The sequence below is a fragment of the Hemiscyllium ocellatum genome, chromosome 39 (genome assembly GCF_020745735.1).
Source record: "Hemiscyllium ocellatum isolate sHemOce1 chromosome 39, sHemOce1.pat.X.cur, whole genome shotgun sequence".
NCBI lineage: Eukaryota > Metazoa > Chordata > Chondrichthyes > Orectolobiformes > Hemiscylliidae > Hemiscyllium > Hemiscyllium ocellatum.
This window is the reverse complement of record NC_083439.1, coordinates 20,443,768-20,464,030: the sequence shown is the minus strand read 5'-3', so window position 1 is coordinate 20,464,030 and position 20,263 is coordinate 20,443,768. Positions and strand designations below refer to the sequence as shown.

At 43.3% G+C, this 20,263-nt stretch overlaps 1 protein-coding gene across 1 annotated transcript in view; it reads left to right on the top strand.

Annotated features, from left to right (window-relative positions):
• LOC132834376 (regulator of G-protein signaling 7-binding protein-like) overlaps window positions 1-17,834 on the top strand; it is a 35,767-nt gene extending 17,933 nt beyond the window's left edge. Inside the window, exon 6 of the mRNA XM_060853220.1 lies at window positions 17,702-17,834. Within this exon, the coding sequence (XP_060709203.1) occupies window positions 17,702-17,790 (89 nt within the window). The 3' untranslated portion in view covers window positions 17,791-17,834. The remainder of the gene's footprint in view (window positions 1-17,701) is intronic.
• Window positions 17,835-20,263: the final 2,429 nt, after the last annotated feature.

The following is a 20,263-nucleotide window of genomic DNA, read 5'->3' as shown; positions in this document are numbered from 1 at the left end:
ACCCTGATTCATAGGTGTGCAAATCCAACCACAAAACACGATTGGTAAACAAAATGGGAAAATCATTTTCATTGATTATAGACTTTCAAACCAGATCCTAAGGATTTATGAAAGAATGTGGAGGCCATCAGAATCCTGCCCTTTTGCTGCATTTGTTAACTTATGAATGTGCTATTTTTTTGCGGTGCCTTACTAATAAAGCATGTTTTTCAGAACAAGAACAAACAGGACATCTTCCACTGTTTTAGTAGTGAGAGGAATGTGGCTCTGGAGTGAGCCTAAGAATGGAAAAGAAAGAAATGGAGGAGTGAAGAGGGTTACCTCAGATTACAACAGGATCTTGATCAGATGGGCCAATGGGCTGAGGAGTGGCAGATGGAGTTTAATTCAGATAAATGCGAGGTACTGCATTTTGGAAAAGCAAATCTTAGCAGGACTTATATACTTAATGGTAAGGTCCTAGGGAGTGTTGCTGAACAAAGAGACCTTGGAGTGCAGGTTCATAGCTCCTTGAAAGTGGAGTCACAGGTAGATAGGATAGTGAAGAAGGCATTTGGTATGCTTTCCTTTATTGGTCAGAGTATTGAGTACAGGAGTTGGGAAGTTATATTGCAGCTGTACAGGACATTGGTTAGCCCACTGTTGAAATATTGCGTGCAATTCTGATCTCCTTCCTATTGGAGGGTTGTTGTGAAACTTGAAAGGGTTCAGAAATGATTTGCAAGGATGTTGCCAGGGTTGGAGGATGTTGCGATGTTGAATAGACTGGGCTAGTTTTCCCTGGAGTGTCGGAGGCTGAGGGGCGACCTTATAGAGGTTTTTTAAATCATGAGGGGCATGGATAGGGTAAATAGACAAGATCTTTTTTCTGGGTGGGCGACTCCAGAACTAGAGGGCATAGGTTTAGGGTGAGAGGGGAAAGATATAAAAGAGACCTAAAGGGCAACGTTTTCACGCAGAGGGTGGTACGTGTATGGAATGAGCTGCCAGAGGAAGTGGTGGAGGCTGGTACAATTGCAACATTTAAAAGGCATCTGGATGGGTATATGAATAGGAAGGGTTTAGAGGGATATGGGCCAGGTGCTGGCTGTTGGGATTGGATTGCGTTGGGATATCTGATCTGCATGGACAAGTTGGACTGAAGGGTCTGTTTCTGTGCTGCACATCTCTATGACTATGTCTCTAAGTGAAATAAAAGTGGATGCAGGGGATGAAAGAGGGAGAAGGAAAGAGAGGAACTGCAGGAAAGGAATTCTAAGTAGTGAATCAATATTTTATCTGGGGAGATAAATGGGGAGATGGTTCTGCAGTGATCAGGATGCTGGACATTAATCCAGAGGTTCAGGCTTATGGCATAGGTGGGAGCAGTTGTTGGTTTGCTTGTGGATGGAATTTAAATTTAATGATTGTCTAAAACTATTATGGATTGTTGTAAAAATGCACCCGGTTCATTATCCACTTAAACTTAGGTGTCGTTGACTGGCCAGCATTTATTGCCTGTCCCTAATTGTCCTTGAAAAGGTGGTGGTGAGTTGTCTTCTTAAACCGCTGCAGACCATGTGCTGTAGATTGACCCACAATGCTCTTCGGGAGGGAATTCCACAATTTTCCAGCAACAGTGAAGGAAAGGCAATATATTTCCAAGTCATGATGGTGAGTGGCTTGGAGGGCAACTTATGGTGATGGGGTTCCCATGTATTTGCTACCCATGTCCTTCTGGTTGGAACTATTCCCTGGAACATTGGTTTGGAACTATCTGACAATCTTTGGCGAATTTCTACAGTGCATTTTGTAGATAATACACAGCTGCTACCAAGCATTAGTGGTGCAGGGAGTTGGTGTTTATGGGTGTGGTGCCAATCAAATGGGTTGCTTTGTCCTGGATGATATCAAACTTCTTGAACACCCACCTAGGCAAGTAGGGAGTTTTCCGTCACACTCCTGACTTGTGCCTTGTAGATGCTGGATAGAGTTTGGGGTGACAAGAGCAGTACTTGAAGCCTCTGTTCTGCTCTTGTAGCCACTGTATTTATATGGCAAGTCTGCTGATCAATCATAACCCCCACGATGTTGATATAAGGCAACTCAGAGATAGTAACACCATTGAATGTCAAAGGCTAGTGATTAGATTGTCTCTTATTGGAGATTGCCTGGCATTTGTGAGGTTACAGGGATAAAGTGAGGGGGTGTGGGACTGGTTGGGATGCTGTTTGGAGGGGTGATACAAACTTGAAGGCTGAATGGTCTCTTTCTGCACTATAGGGTTTCTATGAGTCTAGAATATCCATTAGCCTCTTTTGGTTAACAATAAAGTAATGGTAGGCATTGTCAATAATGCTGTCAAGTGGCATTTTCACTGGAAATATGTGCATATTGTTGCTACATTTAGGTTTTGCTGAGTCCAAACGGCCCCAGAACTCATGACAGTCTTGGTCAAAACATAGACAAAATAATTCCAGGGGTAAGGCAAGAGACACTGTGCGTATCACACTGGGTCAAACGTTACCTCTGTGTTATCATGGAGACCTCTCAACATTGAAGGCAGTGGGAATCAGAGCAAAACCTCTCAATTCATTGAAGTCATACTTAGCAGAAGAGAAGACAGTTGTGATTTTTGGAGGCCAGTTATCTCAGTCCCAGGATATTGTTGCAGAAGTTCCCCAAGGCTGCCTAAGCTCCATCTTCAGCTACGTCAACAATAACCTTCCCTCCATAAAGTCAGAAATGGAGATATTTTCTGATGATTGCACAACATTTAGTAACATTTACAACTTCTCAGGTACTGAAGCAGTCCATATACATATAGATAAATACTTGAACAATATTCAGACTTCCACTGATAAATGACAACTGCCATTTGTGCCAGGCAATGACCATCTCCAGTAAGAAAGAACCTAAGCATGTCCATTGCCAAATCCCTCACTATCAATATCCCGGTGGATTACCACTGACCTGAAACTGAACTGAACTAAACATATAAATACTATGGCTTCTAGAACAGTTCAGAAGCTGGGAATCCTATGGTGGTTCACCTGCTGACTCCAAAGCCTTTGAAAAGTTTACAAGGCACATATCAGCAGTGTTGTGTACTACTCTCCAATTGCCTGGAAGATAGTGGGCAAACAGCACTCAAAGACTGATACCATCCAAGACAAAGCAGTCCACTTGATCAGCACCCCATCCACTGATGCTCAGTGACAGCAATGTGAACTATAGAAGATGTACTGTAGCAAACTACCAAGCCTTCCTCAATAGTACCTTCTCAACCTGTGACTTCTACCATCTAAAAGGACAAGGGCAGCAGATGTACGGGAACAGCACCACCTGCCAATTCCTTTCCAAGTCTCTCATCATCTTGACATGGAACAATATCACTGTCATAGAGTCACAGAGCTGTACAGCATGGAAACACACCTTCAGTCCAACTCATTCATGCTGACCAGATAAATCTAGTCACATTTGCCGGCGTTTTTCCCCTATCCCAATAAACCCTTCAATGCAAAAACTCATCCAGATGTATGTTAAATATTGTAATTGTACCAGCCTCCACCACTTCCTCTGGCAGTTCATTCCATACACCCTTTGCTGTTTCTGAATCAAAGTTCTGGAACTATTCTGTTAACAGCGTTCAGTGTAACTACACCACATGGAATGCAGTAGCTTATATTGGAGTCTCACCCCTGTATTCTCAGGGACAATTAAAATGGGCAATAAAAACAGGCCTTGGCAACAGGCTCCATATCAATTGAATGAATTAGAAACAACTCTTCACTATTTCTCAGTACACAAAAGCTTCCTCCTCATTTGTAGCAATAGCTTAAAACAAAAATGTCTGATGCAAAACCAAGGTTTTTGTTCTTTTTTTGTACATTCCTCTCCCCTCTGTATATGTCTAACTTGTTTCACTTTCTTCCAATTTTTCATGTTTGCCACTCACCATCAGAGCTATTCTGTGTTAAAATTGCAGGAAGCTGCCTAGGAATGATAGAATGGGAGAGAGACCCCAAATATCCAATGATAGGATTTTGAAGGATGTGGAGGAATTGTCTGTGAAAACAAAAACTGGCAAGATGGCTTCTGCTAGATGCAATTAGTCTTTACTGACCAACCCAGGAATGTAAATTCATAGTGAAATAGGAGCTATACTCTGCGTCTGGCTGTTTCAATGACCTATTTGGGTGAAATTATTCTATTTTCAGAATACATATCACCTTAGTGAGCATTAACTCTGTCCCCCAACTTAATACAGTTCCACTAAAAGGCAAATGTTACTGCACTTCCATTGACATAGAATGATCTGACTGAAATAACTCCTCAGAGACTGAGAACCATCACCAAGTCACCTTTTTATTTACACATGGGGAGTCTTTAACAGTGGTCCAGCCAACTCAGCCAACTCTCAGAGTGAGCAAAACCTCTGACATTCCTGTTTGTATTTTTTTTAAAACAAGAAGTGCAGAAAACTTTATTCATATTCCACCACCAGGAAGAGAGGACGTACCCAAGTGGCCAGTGACAAGCAGTGCCCTTCTCAACAAAGAACAATGCTGAGTGATCAAAAAAGTGAAGGGGAGGGCAGGGAATGAATCAAAATAGAGTTGGACCGGGTAGATAATATACTCCACTCCCTGCAGTGCCCACCTCTCCCTGAACAGCACCCGGTCTCAAACATAACCGTGGAAGAAGGGCATGCAATAACAGCCCCCTCCACGGCCCACTGCCTGGACCTGTTAATGGCCAGTTTGGCCAGGATCAGGAGCAGACCCACAAGGAAGTCAGTCACTCCTGTTTATTTTTTTTGACATTCTTGCTCTTTTTTTTCCTTTTTTTCTCCCCACACTATCGCCTTATTTATTTCCCCATACCCATGTTGAGAGACACAAGGTGCACAAATTTTTATTCAATTTCCACCACCAGGAAGGAAAGAAACACCCGAGTGGCCAGTGACAGGCAGTGCCCTTCACATCAAAGGGCAATGCTGTGTGATCAAACAGTGAAGGGGAGGGCAGGGACTAAATCAAAATAGAATTGGAGGGAGAAATAATGCACTCCACTCCCTGAGGTGCCCACCCTCTCCCTGAACAACTCCAGGGTGTTGGTGAACACCGCGTGCTCCTTCTCCAAGGACACCCGGGCTCTAACGTAACCGCGGAAGAGGGGGGCAGCTCCAGTTTTTTTTTCCCACACTACCGCCTAACTGTGGCAGTGCTTATTTTCTCCACAGCACCCATGTTGTGTGTGTGCATGTGTGAGACACAGTGAGAGACACAAGGTGCACGAACCTGTATTCAATTTCCACCATCAGGAAGATAGAAAAATACCCGAGTGGCCAGTGACAAGCCATGCCCTTCACAAAAGGGCAATGCTGTGTGATCAAACAGTGAAGGGGAGGGCAGGGACTAAATCAAAATAGAGTTGGAGGGGGAAATTTTGCACTCCACTCCCTGCGGCGCCCACCTCTCCCTGAACAACTCCAGGGTGTTGGTGGAGATCGCGTGCTCCTTCTCCAAGGACACCCGGGCTCTAACGTAACTGCGGAAGAGGGGGAGACTCCAGTTTATTATTTTTTTTCTCTTTTTTTCTTTTTTTGTGGCCAGTGACGAGCAGTGCCCTTCACATCAAAGGGTAATGCTGTGTGATCAAACAGTGAAGGGGAGGGCAGGGACTAAATCGAAATAGAGTTGGAGGGGGAAATAATGCACTCCACTCCATGCAGCGCCCACCTCTCCCTGAACAACTCCAGGGTGTTGGTGGACACCGCGTGCTCCTTCTCCAAGGACACCCGGACTCTAACATAACGGCGGAAGAGGGGAGACTCCAGTTTATTTATTTTTTTTAAGCAGTGCCCTTCACATCAAAGACACTCCTGTTTATTTTTTTTTTCTTTTTCTACACTACCGCCTAACTGCGGTAGTGCTTATTATTTTTTTATCCCCAGCACCCATAGTGTGTGTGTGCAGGTGTGAGACACAGTGACAGACACAAAGTGTACAAATCTTTATTCAATATCCACCACCAGGAAAAATAGGAAAACACCCGAGTGGCCAGTGACAAGCAGTGCCCTTCACATCAAAGGGTAATGCTGTGTGATCAAACAGTGAAGGGGAGGGCAGGGACTAAATTAAAATAGAGTTGGAGGGGGAAATGATGCACTCCACTCCCTGCGGCGCCCACCTCTCCCTGAACAACTCCAGGGTGTTGGTGGAGATCGCGTGCTCCTTCTCCAAGGACACCCGGGCTCTAACGTAACTGCGGAAGAGGGGGAGACTCCAGTTTATTATTTTTTTTCTCTTTTTTTCTTTTTTTGTGGCCAGTGACGAGCAGTGCCCTTCACATCAAAGGGTAATGCTGTGTGATCAAACAGTGAAGGGGAGGGCAGGGACTAAATCGAAATAGAGTTGGAGGGGGAAATAATGCACTCCACTCCATGCAGCGCCCACCTCTCCCTGAACAACTCCAGGGTGTTGGTGGACACCGCGTGCTCCTTCTCCAAGGACACCCGGACTCTAACATAACGGCGGAAGAGGGGAGACTCCAGTTTATTTATTTTTTTTAAGCAGTGCCCTTCACATCAAAGACACTCCTGTTTATTTTTTTTTTCTTTTTCTACACTACCGCCTAACTGCGGTAGTGCTTATTATTTTTTTATCCCCAGCACCCATAGTGTGTGTGTGCAGGTGTGAGACACAGTGACAGACACAAAGTGTACAAATCTTTATTCAATATCCACCACCAGGAAAAATAGGAAAACACCCGAGTGGCCAGTGACAAGCAGTGCCCTTCACATCAAAGGGTAATGCTGTGTGATCAAACAGTGAAGGGGAGGGCAGGGACTAAATTAAAATAGAGTTGGAGGGGGAAATGATGCACTCCACTCCCTGCGGCGCCCACCTCTCCCTGAACAACTCCAGGGTGTTGGTGGACACCGCGTGCTCCTTCTCCAAGGACACCCGGGCTCTAACATAACAGCGGAAGAGGGGAGACTCTAGTTCATTTTTTTTTCTTTTTCTTTCTTCCTCCACCTCCTCCTTCTCCTTCTCCTTTCTCCTTCTTCTTCTTCTTGCACAGGCACACACTGACACTGGTCCAACTCCTAACAGGGAAAACACCCGAGTGGCCAGTGACGAGGATCCAGTTTATTTTTTTTTTCTTTTCTTTTTTTTACCCCACACTACCGCCTAACTGTGGTAGTGCTTATTTTCCCCAGCACCCATGGTGTGTGTGTGCAGGTGTGAGACACAGTGAGAGACACAAAGTGCACAAATCTTTATTTAATTTCCACCGCCAGGAAAAATAGGAAAACACCCGAGTGGCCAGTGACAAGCAGTGCCCTTACAACTCCTGGTTATATTTTTTTTCCTTTTTTTTCTACAAGCAGTGCCCCTCACATCAAGCACTCCTGTTTTTTTTTGGTTTTTTTTGTTCTAGTGCTTATTATTTTTATCCCCAGCGTTGGAGGGGGAAATGATGCACTCCACTCCCTGCAGCGCCCACCTCTTCCTGAACAACTCCAGGGTGTTGGTGGGCACCGCGTGCTCCTTCTCGAAGGACACCCGGGCCCTAACGTAACCGCGGAAGAGGGGCAGGCAGTCGGCTCTAACGACCCCCTCCACGGCCCGCTGCCTGGACCTGTTTATGGCCAGTTTGGCCAGGCCAAGGAGCAGACCCACGAGGAGGTCTTCAGACCTGCCCTCCCTCCTCCGCACCGGGTGCCCGAAGATCAGGAGCGTGGGACTGAAGTGCAACCAAAAACAGAGGAGAAGGTTTTTCAGAAAATCAAAAAGAGAGTGCAAAAGGATCCAGTTTATTTATTTATTTATTTATTTATTCTTTTTTTCTTTTATTATTAACCCCCACACTACCGCCTAACTGCGGTAGTGCTTATTATTTTTAACCCCAGCACCCATGGTGTGTGTGTGTGCAGGTGTGAGACACAGTGAGAGACAAGGTGTACAAATCTTTATTCAATTTCCACCACCAGGAAAAGTAGGAAGACACCCGAGTGGCCTGTGACAAGCAGTGCCCTTCACATCAAAGGGCAATGCTGTGTGATCAAAACAGTGAAGGGGAGGGCAAGGACTAAATTAAAATAGCGTTGGAGGGGGAAATGATGCACTCCACTCCCTGCGGCGCCCACCTCTCCCTGAACAACTCCAGGGTGTTGGTGGACACCGTGTGCTCCTTCTCCAAGGACACCCGGGCCCTAACGTAACCGCGGAAGAGGGGCAGGCAGTCGGCCCTTACGACCCCCTCCACGGCCTGCTGTCTGGACCTGTTTATGGCCAGTTTGGCCAGGCCCAGGAGCAGACCCACGAGGAGGTCTTCAGACCTGCCCTCCCTCCTCCGCACCGGGTGCCCGAAGATCAGGAGTGTGGGACTAAAGTGCAACCAAAAACAGAGGAGAAGGTTTTTCAGAAAATCAAAAAGGGAGTGCAAAAGGATCCAGTTTATTTTATTTTTTTTTATATATAGACTCCTGTTTATATTTTTTTTTCTTTTTCTTCTTTTTTTTTCTTTTTTTTACCCCCACACTACCGCCTAACTGCGGTAGTGCTTATTATTTTTAACCCCAGCACCCATGGTGTGTGTGTGCAGCTGTGAGACACAGTGAGAGACATAAAGTGCACAAATCTTTATTTAATTTCCACCACCAGGAAAAGTAGGAAAACACCCGAGTGGCCTGTGACGAGCAGTGCCCTTCACATCAAAGGGCAATGCTGTGTGATCAAAACAGTGAAGGGGAGGGCAGGGACTAAATCAAAATAGAGTTGGAGGGGGAAATGATGCACTCCACTCCCTGCGACGCCCACCTCTCCCTGAACAACTCCAGGGTGTTGGTGGACACCGCGTGCTCCTTCTCCAAGGACACCCGGGCCCTAACGTAACCGCGGAAGAGGGGCAGGCAGTCGGCCCTAACGACCCCCTCCACGGCCCGCTGCCTGGACCTGTTTATGGCCAGTTTGGCCAGGCCCAGGAGCAGACCCACGAGGAGGTCTTCAGACCTGCCCTCCCTCCTCCGCACCGGGTGCCCAAAGATCAGGAGTGTGGGACTAAAGTGCAACCAAAAACAGAGGAGAAGGTTTTTCAGAAAATCAAAAAGGGAGTGCAAAAGGATCCAGTTTATATCTGGCAGCCAGGGCTGTCTGATTGGACCAGATTAACAGCCCCAGTCAAAGAATTCCGATCATCTGGCTGACTTTGTTACAATCACTGCCCTCTAGGTCTGGGGACATAGGCCTATTCTTTTTCTTGTAGCCTCTCGGGTCATTTTCCCAGCAGCTCTGATTCTCCTGACTCAGCCTCAGATACAGGCCACATATATTGAACTGTAGCCCATCTCTTGATCTCAGAAGAATTTCATCCTCTTCTTCAGGTGGTAAAAAGTGACAAGGCTACAACATCTGCTGTGTCCATCTTAGACTCTGCAGTTTCTTCGATATTAGATGGAGGGAGAGAAACCACAGGTTCCTACAGCTGTTTCAGCTATTTTGAGGGGCCGCATATAGAGTCATAGAGATGTACAGTATGGAAACAGACCTTTCGGTCCAACCTGTCCATGCCAACCAGATATCCAAACCCAATCTAGTCCCACCTGCCAGCACCTGGTCCATGTCCCTCCAAACTCTTCCTCTTCATATACCTATCCAAATGCCTCTTAAATGTTGCAATTGTACCAGCCTCCACAACTTCCTCTGGCAGCTCATTCCATACACATACCACCCCTGTGTGAAAATGTTGCCCTGTAGATCTCTTTTATATCTTTCCCCTCTCACCCTAAACCTATGCCCTGTAGTTCTGGACTCCCCGAGCCCTGGGAAAAGACTTTGCCTATTTACCCTATCCATGCCCCTCATAATTTTGTAAACCTCTATAAGGTCACCCCTCAGCCTCCGACGCTCCAGGAAAAACAGCCCCAGCCTATTCAACCTCTCCCTATAGCTCAAATCCTCCAACCCTGGCAACATCCTTGTAAATTTTTTCTGAAACCTTTCACGTTTCACAACATCTTTCCAATAGAAAGGAGACCAGAATTACACACAATATTCCAACAGTGGCCTAACCAATGTCCTGTATTGCTGCAACATGACTTTCCAACTCCTGTTCTCAATACTCTGACCAATAAAGGAAAGCATACCAAATGCCTTCTTCACTATCCTATCCACCTGCGACTCCACTTTCAAGGAGCTATTAACCTGCACTCCAAGGTCTCTTTGTTCAGCAACACTCCCTAGGACCTTACCATCAAGTGTATAAGTCCTGCTAAGGTTTGCTTTTCCAAAATGCAGCACCTCGCATTTATCTGAATTAAACTCCATCTGCCACTTCTCAGCCCATTGGCCCATCTGATCAAGATCCTGTTGTAATCTGAGGTAACCCTCTTCGCTGTCCACTACACCTCAAATTTTGGTGTCATCTGAAAACTTACTAACTCTATCTCTTATGCTCGCATCCGAATCATTTATGTAAATGACAAAAAGTAGAGGACCCAGCACCGATCCTTGTGGCACTCCACTGGTCACATGCCTCCAGTCTGAAAAAGAACCCTCCACCATGACCCTCTGTCTTCTATATTTGAGCCAGTTCTGCATCCAAATGGCTAATTCTCCCTGTATTCCGTGAGATCTAACCTTGCTAATCAGTCTCCTATGGGGAACCTTGTCGAATGCCTTACTGAAGTCCATATAGATCACATCTACTGCTCTGCCCTCATCAATCCTCTTTGTCACTTCCTCAAAACACTCAATCAAGTTTGTGAGACATGATTTCCTGCACAGAAAGCCATGTTGACTATCCTTATGTTTTGCTCTTGCTCCATTTGAGAGTTTGCAGCTTTCATACATGCTTATTCAGGACCACCCTTCCTACCTGAACCTAATCTCACATCAACCATGCCTGACCCAAGCAGGGCCATTTCCCTGGTTTCAGCACCAAACTTTGTTCCCTGAAGTAAACAGCCTCTCTTGCTTAGAGGAGTCTTGTGTCTGGCATTGGAGTTCCTGATGCCATTTCACCCTTTTCCCCGGTCCAGGAGAATCAGATTTAACCTGGTGTGGAGCCTTCTTCCCATTAGGAAGTCTGCTGGACCAATCCCTGTAGTTGCAGAGGGATGGTTCTCTATTCCTGAGATGCTGCCTGGCCTGCTGTGCTTTGACCAGCAACACATTTGCAGCTAGGAATTGGGACAGTTTGGTATCAAGTGAAGCTGTAAGCTGTTTTGTTAAGCGTGCCTTCAAAGTTTGGATTGCTCTTTCCACCAGACCATTGGACAATGGATGGTATGGAGCTGTCCTTTATGCACATCCAGTCACTTTAAGTGGGCATCTACAATGACTAAAACTGTTGAACCCATGAAAGGGCTAGAATAGTTGATGTGTAACCGAGTGTAGGGTTTACATGGCCATTTCCATGAAAGCGGGGGAGCTGCTGGTGGTAATTTTTGTCCTTGTTGGCACTCTGTGCACTGCTCCACTGATGTGGCTATGTCTGCATCCAATCTAAGCCACCAGACATAATCTCTTGCCAACATAATCTTGTAAGCCCTGGATGACACTGTGGAGTTCAGCCAGTATCTGGCAGTGACCTTTGCTTGGGACAATCACTCTTGCTCCCCGTAATGAAATGCCCATTCTCTACAGTGAACTGGTCTCGCCGGGTCCAGCAAGGTTTCAGTTCTGGTCACGATGGGTCTTTGTTTCCCCCATCAACACCAGCTGATTCAGTTTTGCCAGGGCCAGAGTGTTCTGCGTCCAAAGTCTGATATTGGTAGCAGTGATTGGAAGGGCATCCAGAAAGTTTAAAACCAGAATGGACTCTTCAGGTGGCACCATTGACAGTGAATCTGCCAGCAGGAGGAAGCTCAAGACATCCACATTTGCTACTTGGCCTCCTGGATGGTGATCCAACTCACAATTGTATTCACTTAAAATGAAAGCCCAACGCTGAATTTGACCTAAAGCTATGGGCGGCATGATGCTTTCCTCCGAGTAGCCCGAGCAGGGATTTGTGGTCTGTTGATATCACAAAGTTATTGGTGGAAACTCCTTACACCAAAGGTGACCACTAAACCTTCCTTATCTACATGCGCATATTTACATTTTGCATCAGCCAAAGTCCAGGAAGCATATGCTATTGGGCGTACCTGTCCATTAAACCAGCTGTGAGCCAACACTACCCTGGTACTGTACAGGGAGGCATCACATGTCAACACGATATTTCGCTTGAGATCATAGTATGCCAACCATCTTAGATGACAATAGCTGCTTCTTCACTTCCCTAAAGGTTATGTCTTGGCTACGTAATCATTTCCGAGGCTGACCCATTCTTAATAGCAAATATAATGATGCCAAGATGGAGGCCAGATTATGAATGAATCTTCCATAATAATTCACCAATCCGAGGGAAGATCTAACCTCCAGTACAAAAGTGGAAGGCGGAGCACCTGTGATCACCCTCCAGTGGGTGTAACCCAGTCTTGTCAACTCTGTAGCCCAGGTAGGTCACTTGGGCTGCCTGGAACATACACTTTTCCCTTCTACAGTGTACTCACACCTTGGATAGATGTCTAAGGACTATGTCCAGATTCTCTAAATGCTCTTTATTGGTCTTCCCTGTTATTAGCATGTCATCTAGATAAATGGCAACCTGGGGTAGACCTTGTCAAATGTTCTCCATCGTCTGCTGGAAAAAATGGCAGTCTTCTATATTGGTACAAACCTTTATGGGTATAAATTGTTGCATACTTCTGGGAATCCTTAGCTAATTGCAAATGCAGGTACACATGGCTTGTATCTAGCTTTCTGAAGGACAGCTTCCCCACCAGCTTTGCATTTCAGTCCTCTATGTGAGGGATTAGGTATTTATCCAGCTGTGAGAATTGGTTTATTGTTTGTGTAAAATCCCCATAAGGATTAACTGACCCGTCGGCCTTCACAAACTGGAATGACTGGTGTTGCCCAAATCGCAAACTGAACTGGTTGGATGATCCCTTCACTTTTCAGCTTCCTGATTTCTGCCTCTACTTTTGCACATCAGACAAATGGCACTGAATGTATCTTGACAAATCAGGGAGTGGCTTCTGGTCAACATGCATGGTGGACTTGGCTCCTTTGATCGTCCCTAGACCTCTCTGAAAATCTGCCAAGTATTTAACTAGGACCTCACTCAGACATCGAGAGTGTGATGCTGGAAAAGCATAGCAGGTCAGGCAGCATCCAAGGAGCAGGAGAGTTGACGTTTTGGGCATAAGCCCTTCATCAGGATGCTGTCTGACCTGCTGTATTTTTCCAGCACCACACTTTTCGACTCTGACCTCCAGCATCTGCAGTCCTCATCCTCTCTGAATCGAGAAATGACCCAATCAAGGTGAATCTTTTTCAACCAATTCTGCTGTGTCAGTCTTGAGCCCCAGCTATTTACTACAGTTAGCCCCAGCCGCTTTTCATAAGAGACTGGAATGAAGTTGTCCCCTTAATCTGTAAAGGTTTGCTGGTGTAGGTTCTCAGTCTAGTCAAACCTAAAGGATAGAATCCAGAGCGAATTTTGTTAAAGGCTGGTTCGGAAATCACTGCTGCAGCTACACCAGTATCAACCTCATTTAGAACCAGGTGATCATTTAACCAGATAATTGTTTCCGAGTTGGATGTTGCTAAGCCCTTTAACTGTTCGAAACCAGGTGTGGGTGGACTTGTCAGGCTGTGCACTCTCCTGGATACTGGCCTATCAGTCCTCTTGTTAATGTATCCTAGTGGAACTCTTTTGCTGTTTTAAGTCCACATACCAGCAGCAAATAATGGCTTGCCAGCCCAGATCCTGAAGAAAATTTTAACTGTTTGACTGAGGCTTGGCTTTGTTTTGAGGTTTTGCTGTGGGCTGACCTAGAGTCCCTCTGTTCAGGATATGTCATGAGTGAGGCTATGCAATTGCTTTTACTCAAATGATGTTCCCCAAACTCAGTTGGCCTGGCAAGGGTGTTCACTTCCATCGGCAAACACTATAACTCATAATCTCCACTTGCTACATTTTTTAATGACATGTCAGTTGTAGTGCATGTTTGAAGTCCAGTTGGGCTTTGGATAGTAAGCACTTCTGCATGGTTACATCTTTATAATCCCACACAAAAAACAGTCTCTCAGCATCTCATTAAGGGTTAAACAAAAGTCACATGCCTCTACCAGTTGTCTTAACCTTGTCAAAAATCCTAACATGGATTCCCCTGGTTCTCAAACTGAGTAAAACTGATAACATCTTAGAATTAGAGGCGATTTGGGTCTTAATATTCCTTAACTAAATCTGTCAAAAAGTTTTAGCATCTGGTGCCTCAGGGAAGGTTCAGCTCCTAATAACCAAAAAAGCTGTGATTTCACAAACTGTCGGGAGAATTATTCATTGCCTTTCATCTGCCCCAATGTCATTTGACTGGAAAAAAATAATGAAAAAGTTTCCACATACTGGGCCCAGTCTTCAGAGGCAGGATCGAACGAGTCAAGCTTCCCAAATAGCAGCATGATGCTAGAATTGCTTCATCCAATTCAAAGATGACTATTGTGAGTGAATTTCTTCCAGAGAGTATTTTTTATTGCCTCTTGTCGCCACTGAAATAACTCGACAGAGGCCTGTATCCCGTCACTAAGTCACCCTTTATTTACATGTGGAAAGTTCTTGACACTGATTCTGCTTCTGGGAGAAAGTGAGCACTGCAGATGCTGGAGATCAGAGTCAAAAACCGGGGTGCTGGAAAAGCACAGCCAGTCAGGCAGTATCCGATGATCAGGAGAGTCGATATTTTGAGCATAAGTTCGTCATCAGAGTTTATGCTCAGCTCCTTGGCTGCTGCCTGACCGGCTGTGCTTCTCCAGCACCACATTTTTGACACTGTTCCTGCTTCATCACAGCCAGCTCTCAGATTGAACATCACCTCTGACACTCCTGTCTATATGTCAGCGGGGGTCCCTGACTGGGACTGTTAATCCGGTCCAAACAAGTAACTCATTCTGAGGTCCACCTGGCTGACCTCGTTACAATCACTCCATTGACAAATACATCTGCTTAAAATGGCAAGGTTAAGGAGATTTGAATGAATAAGATAGAAATATACCAGCTCTATTAAATCGATGTTGACTTTGTAGAAGATGGTTATGTATTTGAATCCTTGGCTCAGCAATACAGATATGCACTTTTGTGCTTTAATATTATCTGGGTGATAAAGCAAGGAAGGGGAAAAACTGGACAAAGTAAGTATATAAACATCATTCTGGTTGGAGTTTAATTTAGTTTCTCAAAATGTTTTCAAAGATCAATTTTACATGTAAACATTATAATATAAGCATAGAAATGCTAATTACTATAATTGGTTAGACAACTTTCTTTTAAATAGAGATGCTAGAGAAGAGCGATGATATCCATTCACTTTCAAGACTGTCCTTTACAATCTATTCCTGGTGTACATTACAGGCATAATTACATGCATCCCTAGCACATTAAATTACAAGTACTGTGTGTTATGTGGAGGTGTTCCCTTTCTCACTTGTTATAGCATTATTCCTTTAAAACATCTGGAAATATTTTGCATGCAAATATTTTTTTAATTACCCAAATTTATAAGCTATAATAGGGCAGCAGAGGAGGTTCATCAGGATGATACTGTACCTGGGATGAAAGCCTTCTGTAATGGGGAGACTAAAGAATTTGTGATTCCCTACATTGTGGAAACAGGCCCTTCGGCCCAACAAGTCCACACCGACCCTTCAAAGAGTAATCTACCCAGACTCATTTCCCTACATTACCCTCTGACTAGTGCACCTAACACTATAGGTAAATTAGCACGGCCAATTCACCTAATCTGCACATCCTTTTGGAATGTGGGAGGAAACTGGAGCACCCGGAGGAAACCCACGCAGACATGGGGAGAATGTGCAAACTCCATACAGTCCTCTTCTTTTCTCCTTACAGAAGATTGAGGAGAGATTTGATAAAAGGTTTTGATGATTTAGAACATATTTCTCAAAAAAAAAGTGGTTGAGTAAATGCGATATTAACTTTCAAAGAGAATTGGATAAACAGGTATACTTAAAAAGGAAGATGATTTTAAATTGGGAAAACAGCATATGAGAATGTGACTAAAGATTTAGCAGACATAATTAACCTCCTTCAGTGCTATGATTCTGTGGAGATTAAACCTAGACCACATAGTTAAACAAAGCTGTAATGCTGAAAAGTTGTAGCTTGTATTTGACACAGTCTACGTAGTGTTGTCCACTCATAAGATTATACTGTTAACTGGACTATGTTTATTAGTTGTCTTATGCAGCTCAAAAAACAGCAGCTCCAAAATCCATCAGATGAGGATTGCTAAAGTTAATGTGTGAAATGGTTGACTATAGCATTGGAGCTGAAGTCAAGGAGACAATGTCAACAAAGCAAATCATCATCCAGTTTCCAATGCCCTGTCTCCAAATGGCACTATTATATTGGATGAATGATACACTTCCATTAATAACTGTTGTTTCTTTTATTCACTTGTGGGATGTGGGTGTCACTGGCTGGCCAGTATTGATTGCCCTTGAGAAGGTGGTGGTGAGCTGCCTTCTTTTAATATGCCTGAAATTTAGCAATTTAAAAAAAGGATTGAAATGTTAATTTCCCCGTGATTTATGCAACTTAACACTAAGTTAATTACTGTCCTTAAACAGGGAAAGAACTGTCTTGATGGATTTCTTCGTTTTTATTGTTAGGTGAGAGCCAGTTTACCTGAAGGCTGCAATTCTTACTCAATTCACATGAAAATTCCAAATGAGTCTGATTGATCAGGGAAAGAGCACCACAATATCCATTTTACCCAATTTAAACATGGAGGCACTACAGCCAAATATTACTATCGTCACAATCTCCCCGAAAAGAAAAAAGTAATTTTGACTCAAAAAGAGAATTATTTTTGTTATATAACAGCAATACTGCAGTTACCACAGTGAAGGTAGAATTATGGGAAGAAATTAAATGAATAAACATTAGGTTGATAGCAATAAGACACCACATTAGTTCAGTTTCTGTACACTTCTTGCAATTGATATCAGGCAATGACCTGGTCCTATTATGACTCTGGAATGCTGTTGATACAAGACAATTGTTAGATAATGCACAGGAGTGACCAAAATCAGATTCAGAGATTTTTGTTAAACGACACAATGTACCAAAACATCAAATTGATATTTCCATTGCAGTAATGTTATTCAATAAGGAAATACAATATTCCAGAATCTTTATATCATCCAAGTGGAGATTAAGAGCAATGTAACGGCAAATTACTGCAGATGCTGGAATCTGTACCGAAAACAATAAATGCTGAAAATCACAGTGGGTCAGGCAGCATCCATGAAGAGGGAGTAAACTAACTGACGAAGAGTCAGCTAGACTTGAAACATTAGCTTGCTGCCTGACCCACTAAGATTTCCTGCATTTATTGTTTTCAGGAGGTTAAGAACTAATATTTCGAAAGGTGTTTATTCTGGGTTTATATTCTGTTTAACTCTGTAGGCTGGCAACATGCTTATAAATCCACTCAGCTATATACCCTGGCTGGAAAATTTTAAATCTGTGTGGATTTGTACATATCTGGTTCACTTAAAACCTTTGCCACTGCTGCCCAATTATTAAAACTTTGATAAAACCAGAATGTGTTATTTTTCCTCTATCTTTCCCCCCACAGATGAAACCTGTTTGTTGACCCCATCTCCCACACATCTGAAAATTCGGAAGAGGAAGAGGAAGTGTGGATTATGTTGTATAAAGAAATGAAATAATTTACTGTGTCCTTCAATTTTTACCAATAAAATAATAGCTTGGGTTATTGGCATCATAGATGTTTAAATTTGTTTAAATATATTTGATTACAAAACACTCACTGGCCCAAGTGCAATATCAAAGATACTGCTTTAGCCATTTTAATCTGTGGTGTAGTGTGGTAACCAATACACAATTGTGGTATATCTGAATAGCACTCAGGCATTTTAGATTCTTAAAATGCCATGACACAGCTATTCAATGCTGTGCTGTCTTCTTTGTGCCTTGATGTTGGAGTAAAACCCTCTTGTCTATGTTGACATATGAAATATAAAAAGCATTCACTTTCTTGAGTGTTGATTAAAGTCCGATTGTTAACTTGCTGTACAGACCAATATGATCAGTGAGGTGTGATTAAAATAAAGTCTATTTTGTGCGATAATGCTGCAGGAAGTATATTAATCTGTAAAAACGAATTGCATGCAGCAATAATACTTAAATGTTTTTTGATGAATTAATAGAATACAGTACATTTAAATACAAAGATAGTAAGCTTTAAGTGCAAAGAACAGAGGAAGTACTTTATTTTACAAATAGCTACTGAGCATTGGTTGAAATCCTATACCCTCTGAATTTCTTCCAATCTCATTATGGTTCAAAGCTACTGACCAGCTTCCAATTATTTCTAATGGAGACCCTTTGTAGTGTAAACAGCAAGCAGCAAAACAGTTAAAATGATAAAATGCTCAAAGATTCTTCTTGCTGTGAAATTTGGGACGTGTTAAATTTCAATAGTGAGGAAGTAACAGACAAAATCTTTTCCCATTAGTTTAAATCATGTAATGAGTTAACAGCAGCGCCAAAGGACATTCCTGGTTTATATTATGGGAGACTTCAGTATTAATGCTCAATATTATTTAAATACCGACAAGGTTAAAAAATATAAAGAATACCTCTGCTATATATACAACATAATTTTTAAATTTCACACATAAGCTATTTCCATGTCTAAGTAACATATCTCATTTGAACCAAAACTTTGGACTAAGAGTCTGTTTTGTTAAAAGATAGAGTCAGCATCCTTAGTTTTATAACATCTAGAAACCCACTTTGAATGAGCTGGATTTAAACCCATGTCACGAAAGTAAATTAATTAGCCCACCCAGTGCACAACTTAATCTATTTTTTCTTTTACCACCATTTAGGACAAATCCACTGAAAGATAAATCAATGATGTAGTTACTTTATGGCATATTGAACCCCACCTTCAACATCCTAGAATTGTTGCAGCACAAAAGCCCATAACACATAGGAGCAGAAGTAGCCTATTCAGCTCATCAAGTCTGTTTTGCCATTCAATGAGATCATTGCTGATCTGATAATCCTCAACTCCGCTCTCCTGCCTTTTCCTAAGACTTGTAATCCACAAGGATTCAAGGGTTATCTTTTTCAATGCTGATTATACTTAATGACCCAGACTCCACAGCTGTTTATGGTAAGAAATTCCATAGATTCCCTATTCCAGAGAAGAAATTCCTCATCTCTGGTCTAATTGGAAAACTACTTGGTTCTGAAATTTTGCCCTCTGCTCATACACCCTCTCACAAAAGGAAACATTTTTTCCTCATCTATCCTGTCAAATCCTCTTAAATTGGAAGGCCATTCACCAATTGTGTCATGCTGGCCCTCCTAAGGAGTAACTGATGTATGACCCTTTCCTTGCTGTTTCTGCACTCTCCTCTTTAGGCATTTAGAATGTTTAGAAAATGTAGAAATACAGGTTTTCTGCCCAAGTCTGTGCTGGCTGAAAAATGAACCATGCAATCAAACCCTAATTTCCAGCACTTGGTCTGTTTTCCTCCAAGAGATTATGGGACTTCAGGTACATATCCAGACACTGAGTTAATGGCCTCTACAACCCTTTGAGACAGTGAGTTCCAGATTCCCATTATCTTCTGGTGAATTTTTTTTCATATTGCCTCCAATGTTTTGGCCACTTAGTCACTGACCTCTCTGCTAAGGCTAACAGTCCTTCCCAACCACACTGTCCAGGCCCCTCACAAACATATATGTCTTAATCAAGTTTCCTATGAACTTCTGTCCTAAAGGAAACAACTCCAGCCCATCTGATCTCTCGTACCTCCAATATTCCTGGTAACATTCTTGCAAATCGCCTTTACGCCTTCTCGAGTGCAATTAAAATCTTTCTGTAATGAAGTGACCAAGCCTGCATACATACCACCCAACGCTTGGAGGAAAAACATCTTATCTTCTGCCTTGGGACACTTCAACCACGCAGGATCAATGTGGATTTCACCAGTTTCTCCATTTCCCCTCCCCCCACCTTATCCCAGTCCTAACCTCCCAACTTGGCACTGCCCTCTTGAATGGTCCTACCTGTCCATTTCCTTCCCACCTATCTGGTCAGCCCTTTTCTGATCCATCACTTCCACCTGCACCTTCATCTACCTATTGCATTCTTAGCTAC